Here is a 9,399-nt window from a genome sequence, read left to right on the forward strand (position 1 = left end):
CCGCAGCAGCCGGCATGGTTAAAAGACGGCTTCAAAAATTGAGGAGAATGACGCGATTGGTTGCTTTCTGAACTTTGATGCTGATGAAGTGGAAATCTCTTACTACAAGAATGGTCAGGATCTGGGTGTCGCATTTAAGATTGGGAAAAGACAGTCTCGCTGACAGAGCCTTATTTTCCGCATGCTCGGTGCCACAATTGTGCTGTGGAGTTTAACTTTGGACAAACGGAGACCCCATACAGTCAGACACCGGAAAGCTTCACCTTCATCCAACAAGTTCCATTGGAGCAGCATGTACAACGGCCAAAACCATTTCCTCCATTTTGCCAGCAGCAAACAAGGTAAGAGAAAATGGTGGGTCGTGAAGGTCGGCTGGTTGGCAAAAATGGGTCCCCGGAAAAAAAGTTTGAACAACACTGATTTAACAGACTCACATTTCCTTGCGGAGTTTACTGGATAAGTGTCCAGGAAACTGGCATATACTAGTCCCTGCCCCTACAAGCAGAGACAGGGAGCCTATTATAATCATGCGGGTGCGATAATGGCAGAGCTTAACACTTCTAGAAGGCTTTGTGCATCTTGAGTTAGTTTTCACCTATTTGACTGTAAAGAGAATTATCAATGTTATTTGAAATACTTTTAGCCACCACGTTGACCAAATTCGAAGAACTTAGCTACTTGCATTTTACACTAAAGTGATGGCAGAAAAATGAAGCAGATTAAAAACTTGTTTAACAACATACTTTCAAAATGGAGATCGACACGTTAACTGTGCACAACATGTATCCTCCCCACCAGCCAGTGAGTGTGTGTTTACCTCCAGCTTTGCAGCAATGAAGAGTGAGGAGATGCCTATGAGTTGCAGCTTGCTTTTATGAATATTTTCTTGAGTAAACATGAACCGATCAAAAAAGTCCTGAGCAAGGTAAAAGGTTTCTCTATGGAGCGTGTACACCTCACAAACCTGAAAGAAATGAAAGTTAGTAAACAAAATATTCTTTTTTTTTTTATTTACATCAAACCATGCTGGCGAGACAAAGATTTATTGCTCATCCCTAGTTGCCCTCAAAGATGTGGCCAGAACCTCCTGCTGGGGTTGGCCATTGCCTCGCACTTTTGTGGTGCAAATACTACTCATCAGCTCAAGCAAGCCCGGATGTTGTCCAGGTCTTGGTTGCATGTAGGCACAGTGTTTGCTTCTCAGCAAATACGACAGTATAGTGGTTAGCATTGTTGCCTCAAGGCACCGAGGACCCGGCTCACTGTCCGTGAGGAGTTTGCACATTTTCTCAGTGTCAGTGTTCACCACGCCGCCCCATTCTCCTGGTGTCTGCGTGTGTCTCATCCCCACAACCCAAAGATGCATTGTAGGTGGATTGGCCAAGCTAAACTGTCCCTTAATTGGGATAAAAAAGGAATTGAGTCCTTGAATTTTTTTTTTTTTTTTTTTAAAAAGCAAATATGACAGTTCAGTGCAGTACTAAGGGAGTGCTGCACTGTCAGAGGGGCCATCTTTTGGACGAGACATTAAAATGGGGCCCTTTCTGCTTTCTCCAGTGGGTGCAAAATATCCCATGGCCCTATTTTGAAGCCATGATGTGGTGATGCCAGCGTTGGACTGGGGTGAGCACAGTAAGAGGTCTTACAACACCAGGTTAAAGTCCAACAGGTTTGTTTCAAATCTAGCCTTCGGAGCACTGCTCCTTCCTCAGGTGAATGTAGCCCATCAAGTCTGCACCAGCCCTTGTAAAGAGCACCCTAGCTAAGGCCACATACTTCCACCTATCCCCGTAACCCCACGTAACCTTTTTGAACACTAAGAGCAATTTAGCATAGCAATCCACCTAACCTGCACACCTTTGGACTGTGGGAGAAAACCGGAGCACCCGGAGGAAACCCATGCAGACACGGGGGAAAACGTGCACATTTCGCACAGACAGTGACCCAAGCCAGGAATCGAACCTGGGACCCTGGAGCTGTGAAGCAACTAAGCTAACCATGCTAATACGAGCTAACATGCTGTCACATTTATATGACAATACTGGTCACATTTCAAAAAGTACTCCATTGGCTGGGAAACACTTTGTGATGCCTGATAGCCATCAAAAGGACAACACAAGTCTTTTTATTTAAATGTAGTGCACAGAAAAGCATTTTCTTTTTTGTTTTATAAATTTAGAATACCCAATTCATTTTTTCCAATTCAGAGGCAATTTAGTGTGGCCGATCCACCTACCCTGCACACCCTGTGTGTTGTGGGGATGAAACCCACGCAAACACGGGGAGTGTGTGCAAACTCCACATGGACAGTGACCCAGGGCTGGATTGAATCTGGGACCTCGGCGCCGTGAGGCAGCTGTGCAAACCACTGCGACACCGTGCTGCCCTAGAAAAGCATTCTCAAGAGTGGTTTCATTTAAAGCATCACACATGTCATTCAAACCCCTGAAACTTGAGCTCTTAAATCTGAGCTTTGTTAAAACAAAGGCAATAATACACATCTATTCAAAATTACTTGGGTTTTTAAACAGAAAAAAAAATGCTGAATTAGTTCTGGTACAAGATCAAGTGACAATCAAAAACTTCTGCATATAAAAGGATTGCAATGACTAACCTCTATCAGCCAATCCAGTAAAATAGCTCTCATTTTTGGCTGCAATGATGGGTGCAGCGAGAGAACATTTCTGTTGTGGGTATACTTGATTTCTTTATTCAACATATTAGACCACACATCTTCAGAGTTTCCCCAACTAAGAGTAAAAACATTTAAACGTCATGAAAACATCAGATGACATATTAGCCTTTCTAGGATAGCATTTGAATTGGGAGCCAATATCTCAAGTCTAAAGGAGCTTTAGACAGGTAGTTGCCCCTCCCCTGCTCCCACCATTCTCCATGTTTTGTACATTAAAGATGCTTCCCTTCTTCGCCCTCACCCGACCACTGCAACAAAGCCCCTCCCAACCCTTTATCAATAAAAATTCTGCCACTCAGCAGTACGTACCTAAAAGCACCTTGTTTTTTAAAAACATTTTTCCCAACTTTAACATTCCACCTAATTTAAGATTCCTTCCTGATCTAGTCAAATCTCTTAAGATAGAACATAGAAAAATACAGCACAGAACAGGCCCTACAGCCCACGATGTTGTGCCGAACCTTTGTCCTAGATTAATCATAGATTATCATTGAATTTACAGTGCAGAAGGAGGCCATTCGGCCCATTGAGTCTGCACCGGCTCTTGGAAAGAGCACCCTACCCAAACTCAACACCTCCACCCAACACGAAGGGCAATTTTGGACCCCAAGGGCAATTTATCAAGGCCAATCCACCTAACCTGCACATCTTTGGACTATGGGAGGAAACCAGAGCACCCGGAGGAAACCCACGCAGACACGGGGAGGATGTGCAGACTCCACAGACAGTGACCGAAACCGAAATCGAACCTGGGACCCTGGAGCTGTGAAGCAATTATGCTATCCACAATGTTACCAAGCTGCCCTTAAGAACAAATAAATCAACACTATGTCATTTTACCGTAATCCATGTACCTATCCAATAGCTGCTTGAAGGTCCCTAATGTTTCCGACTCAACTACTTCCACAGGCAGTGCATTCCATGCCCCCACTACTCTCTGGGTAAAGAATCTACCTCTGACATCCCCCCTATATCTTCCACCATTCACCTTAAATTTATGTCCCCTTGTAATGGTTTGTTCCACCCGGGGAAAAAGTCTCTGACTGTCTATTCTATCTATTCCCCTGATCATCTTATAAACCTCTATCAAGTCGCCCCTGTATTAGCTATGGGTCATATCACTCCAGATTGGTCCCAGAATTTCTTTATGTTCACAATGTCCAACAAGCTTTATGTTTCCAAGGTTCTCCCACTGTCCAAATCCAGAGGCTTCATCCAACTTCCCGTGATTCTATCACTGATGTTAATGAACAATATGCAGTTCATGAGCTTGAGCAATCCAGATCACATTTGTACTGATTTCCTGATTTGACCTATTTGAATTTAATCAGCCCCAGGGCTTGGAGAGGGCTGTATTTAAATACTGTCCAATAGTGGATAAATTCTCAGAAAACCCACACATTTTTGTATCAATAATATTATAAACAGGAATTAATTGACCTTGGTTTTGTTATTTAAGTCATGCTCTCCCCCCCACCTTGTTTCTTCACATGAACACCCAAGCATTCCAAAAATACTATAGCTTGGGTACCAGGACATGCTCAACAACATTCATTCCTGCAAATAAAAGTGATGTGGAAATAAAATGCTGTAGCTGTTGCATGCAAAATAGATCAAACAGTTTGAAACCCAGTTTCTAATTGGCATGAACATCCGATACAAACTACTCATGAGTCAGCAATCTAACATAAAAATAGCAAAGAATGCTAATAATGGAAAAGTCTTGGGTACTTAACAATGATAGGAGTTAGTGCTGAAAAAAGATCAACCTGAAACATTAACTGTTTCTCTCTCTCCATAGATGTTGCCACCCCTGCTGACCATTTCCAGTTTTGGTTTAAGAATTTGTGTGCTTTAAGTCGAACGGTTAGATGCTTTCAAAAAAAAAAAAGAAACTTGACAACGGTGTAAAATAACTTTGGATTACAAAAGCGGTCTTCAGTTTAACACAAGTAATATCATGTTCATGTATGGTTGTTTCCTATTCCATGTGAAGTGGAAGAATTTCCAACAAGTTGACAGAAAACAAGACTAAATTTGGCAAAATAAAGTGACATCTTAAAAAACCCCAGCATATTAGAGATCAGATAACGTGGCACTCCTCAGCATAACCAGAAATCCTCGCAAGTATTTTGGAGAATTGTTGAAAAACCCAAATTTGAAAATATTTCTGCATTCCCCAATTTAGTACCCAATTGTTTTTTCCAATTAAGGGGCTGTTTAGCACAGGACTAAATTGCTGGCTTTGAAAGCAGACCAAGGCAGGACAGCAGCACGGTTCGATTCCCGTAACAGCCCCCCCCCGAACAGGCGCCGGAATGTGGCGACTAGGGGCTTTTCACAGTAACTTCATTTGAAGCCTACTTGTGACAATAAGCAATTTTCATTTCATTTCATTTCATTTTAATTTCAATTTAGCATGGCCAATCCACCCACCCTGCACATCTTTGGGTTGTGGGGGTGAGACCCACACAGACACGGAGAGAATGTGCAAACTCCACACAGACCCCCGGGATCGAACCCGGGTCCTCAGCGCCGTGAGGCAGCAGTGATTCCCCAAATTCTTAATGGGATATCATATAGTCCAGAAGGTCCGAGAAGCAATTTTCTGGTCAATACCAATTGGATAGCTATAAATGCTTACTCCCTGTGCAGATTCTCAACCCAAAGATGTGCAGGGTAGGTGGACTGGCGACTCTAAATTTCTCCTTAATTGGGAAAAATGAATTGGATACTCTAAATAAATGCTTTACTCCCACACTAGGGAAAGCGGAAAATAGGTCAGGACTCTTACTTGTGATTGCCATTGGATACTGCTATGATACCCCAGGCTAGACACGCACATCATTTTAGGCTCATCCATTTGGTGAGGTAATGGAGGGTTGAGTGAGCACTGGTTAAACACAAGTACCACAGCATAAGTCAACCCCTTCAGGAGGGCAAGAACTTGGAAGAAAGAAAAGAAGAAAGAGAGAAAGAGCAAATTCATTGGGCTGCCTTCCTATTTGAATACTTTTCTTCCCTGGAGTCATATTTCCAAGAAAGAGCTGGCAATGCCACCCTATAAAACTAATTTGGACATTCTGAATTCTCCCTCTGTGTACCTGGACAGGCGCCGGAATGTGGCGACTAGGGACTTTTCACAGTAACTTCATTGCAGTGTTAATGGAAGCCTACTTGCGACAATAAAGATAACTTTACTTGCAAAGAGACCAGAAAGAATGAAATCCAATCCAATCTTCCTATTCTGGGAGAAAGTGCTTCACCTGTACACAGCACTTCCAGTCAACAAATCAACAGCACAAATCTGTATGTTGCCATATAAAATGGGTGGCAAATAAGATGCTTGGAAAATAAAACAAGACTTCAGTTGCATTAGGATTTAAATTTCACATCTATATTTCCCACATAGCTCACAAGTACACTTGGGTGAGCAAACATTACAATAAATACTTGACGGATGGACATTCAAACACTGCATTCAGTCTGCATCAAGGTACTCACCTGAGAGGTGGTAGCGGTGATTTGGTTAGGAACAAGTTTTTGAACCTATATTGGGTGAATCTGGAGAAGTCTTCAGTGATATCAGTTTCTTTATGTGGTGTGGGGATAAGAATACAAGGACTAACTCCTCCAGGTACTATGGGTGTCCAGCAACTCTGCAAAAGGGAATTAAAACAAATGTCACTGTCTGAATTAAAGGTTGATTTGAACTCTGACCAGATGGCAACACCCATATAGAAGTAAATTTGACTTCCATACAGATTTGAGAAAGTTCTCCCTCTGCAGGTCTCAGTAGAAGGCACAACAATGTCAATTTATAAAGGCAAATGATACTGGAGTACTAATATTCCCCTCCTTGGTAAAACGATTTGAGACTCCAGATTAAAAATAAATTAAACAGCAAGAACTAACACAAAATGTTTAGTTTACTGCAAGTCAAGATTAGAAAATCAAAGCCTTTTTTGAAAAAAAAAGTTACTGTAGAATAACGTCAGCAAAGCTACAAAAGCAATTCAGGGTCCTCCTAATACTATGGACAGAAAGAACACTTAAAATAATGGTTTTTTTTAATAGAATGTGGGTTTCACTGGCTCAGCATTTACTGCTCATCTTGAATTGCCATCGAGAAGATTGTGGTGGAGAGCTGCCTTCTTGAACCGCTGCAGTCCATATGGTGTATATTCAAAAAGTAATATTCAAAAAGCAAGTGGTGCAGCATTACCAAGTCCAGGATTTGACTGAAGCAGCAGCAGCGGCTTGGACTGAAGAAACCCCTTGCATTTATAAAATAAAAAGAATGCCCCCTCCCCTTACCCATGGCCAGAATTTCGGTAGCAGTTTCAAGCAGATTCCACTGCCTTTTTTTTTAAAACACATTTGCGAGGGAAAACTTCCCGCGTTTATTCATTTCCGACTTAATTTAACAAGTAAATGAAGACATTTCAACCCCCCGATTTCACAGTTTCATACAGCTTTCACACGGAATCCCCTTCAGTGAATAATGCATCATTTTACAGACTTTTACTGAGCAGGAAAGTCCGCCGGGAGAACCCTTGGGACGAAAGGGGGAGGGTGGGGAGGAGGACAGGTTTCGAACAAAACGCCGGCTTTTCATAAATACCCCGTCTTAAATTATAACCCTGGGGCTGGCTAGTCATTTGGGGAATAGATTCGATTCTACATTCCCCGGACAGCGCAATATGGCAAAACCCTTCGCAATACAGCACCCAGTCTGAATCAACGCGTTCAAAAGTCATCCCAGCTGCAAGCACAAAAAGGATGCTTAAAAAATAAATACATCTTTCTATAAATTGTCCGGCTTCTCGATTTTCATTCTAAACCATAGCGAACTTAAAATGAAAAATAAAAAAGCCAGAGTTCATACAAGGCGGGCGCGCCAGCCACAAGCACCTCCCACAAGAAGCAGGAACCGGCTGTGTGACAGCGCGCAAACTCTGTGAGCAGCAAGGACACTTCATTCATTCATTCATTCACCAAATACCGCCTTGCTCATCTTCCGTATTCAAGGCTCGTTTTCAAGTCACCTTGGCATAACCTGCTGCCCAATTTTTAAAACTCGAAACACAATCGGAGGGAATATATACAAGTTGACAAATAATAGCAAATTACACAGACACGTGTATCGGTGTTCTGCATTGGACACTGCCACACTTTGCCTATCCGCCAAACCAAGTTATCTGCCTGTATATACACATATCTAGCTAAATGATTCTTAATATCACGACTACAGCACCATACTGCTCGTGGGATCGTCTACCTGGATCTGGAACTGTCGCCTTCTCTTGCTCACTTCTGTCTCGTGGTTATGATCACTGCATTTCTGAAATATATAAATTGCCGCTGCATTAACCAGTAACCAGAATAAATTGGGCTGAAAATATTGGTAATAACTTTACATTGCTCACCTCAGGTTTCCTTTTCTTTGACTGGATGGTGTCATCCTTTTGTTCCTCGGATTTTACTTGCTTAGCTTGCAAACGATCACTGTTACAAAACGCACAAATTTGCTTTTAAGTACAGTCGCTCTTCAATATCTCCAGATGCATGAATTACAAAGTAAAGGAGCATTTCTCACCTGCGCCTCGACATCTTCTTCAATTGTGCAAATCCTTCAAAATATAAATTGTGAAATATTATATACACTCCTGATACTGTTAACGAGGCACATTGATGAAAATAAGCCACATAACATTGGCCGCCTGCCAGGCTACATAGACCCAAGTGTCATTTTTTTTTAAATCCACAAGATATTGATTCAATTTCAATTTCAATGAAAAGCAGCATTTTGACCAGCCGATATATATTGTTGGGGACTACCATGGGTGCATGAGCAACACATTTCAACTTTTTAGGCTATATTTCATAAAAAGCGCCACCCCGCAACAAAGTTCTATTTCTACCTATGCCCTTTATATTTTTCATCATTGAGGTGGATGTTAAGATATTAAAAGTATATTGGTTGCAGTTTCAAAGTTATTTTATCTCACACCCGGTTCCGCGCCAATTTACACAGAGCGGGTAAAGCCTGGATTGGACACTTTCTCACTTCTCTCCCCCAGCCGCCAAACCAGCAAAACGCTGATCTTTCACAAAGAACACTCAATCTCAGGCTCACTAACGTCCTTTAGAGGATGCACGTATAACTATCTCCAACTTAAATATAATTTTATAGATATACACACAGAACCGGTGTATAAAATGGGTGCAGTTTGTGTGCACTAATCGGCGCTAGTTTCCACTAACAGAATTTTTTTTTAAACTGTCCTGCGCATCGATCCACACACTTCCTTTCCTCCTGCAGAATATTAACATTATAAATATATTGAGAGTATAAGCCCCGAGATGCTGTGTCCCACTGCTGTCCTTACCCCAGTAGCTGCCCAGAAATAGCTCAGCTGGCGCCGGCGCCAACAGTTTTAACAAGGCAGCAAACCAAATGCGCATGTGCACACTGTCACTCAGGTGAACACAAATCTAACCTTTTTTTTTTCCTAACAGCACTATTCATTGATGCAATTCAATTAAAATACCTTTGCCAATCCAAAACATGGTTCGCTTTGGCAAATTTCATTTTTGAAATGTTTTCATTTGCTCAGATTGCCTGCTTGTTTTAAATAAACGCCACCCACCGCCAAAGTCCCTCCTTCGGGGAGGAGATTTAAAAGCCACCAATAGCTACA

General features: G+C 42.0%; 1 protein-coding gene across 1 annotated transcript in view; it reads right to left on the minus strand.

Annotated features, from left to right (window-relative positions):
• The window catches only part of ccne2 (cyclin E2), a 40,323-nt gene extending 31,184 nt beyond the window's left edge, over positions 1-9,139 (minus strand). Inside the window, exons 1-7 of the mRNA XM_072468067.1 lie at positions 9,088-9,139; positions 8,295-8,328; positions 8,125-8,203; positions 7,977-8,039; positions 6,200-6,354; positions 2,615-2,750; positions 818-964 (exon numbers count right to left, since the gene is read on the minus strand). Of these exons, the coding sequence (XP_072324168.1) occupies positions 818-964; positions 2,615-2,750; positions 6,200-6,354; positions 7,977-8,039; positions 8,125-8,203; positions 8,295-8,308 (594 nt within the window). The 5' untranslated portion in view covers positions 8,309-8,328; positions 9,088-9,139. The remainder of the gene's footprint in view (positions 1-817; positions 965-2,614; positions 2,751-6,199; positions 6,355-7,976; positions 8,040-8,124; positions 8,204-8,294; positions 8,329-9,087) is intronic.
• Between the last annotated feature and the right edge of the window lie 260 nt (positions 9,140-9,399).

This window comes from Scyliorhinus torazame, chromosome 11 (genome assembly GCF_047496885.1).
Source record: "Scyliorhinus torazame isolate Kashiwa2021f chromosome 11, sScyTor2.1, whole genome shotgun sequence".
Classification (NCBI taxonomy): Eukaryota; Metazoa; Chordata; class Chondrichthyes; order Carcharhiniformes; family Scyliorhinidae; genus Scyliorhinus; species Scyliorhinus torazame.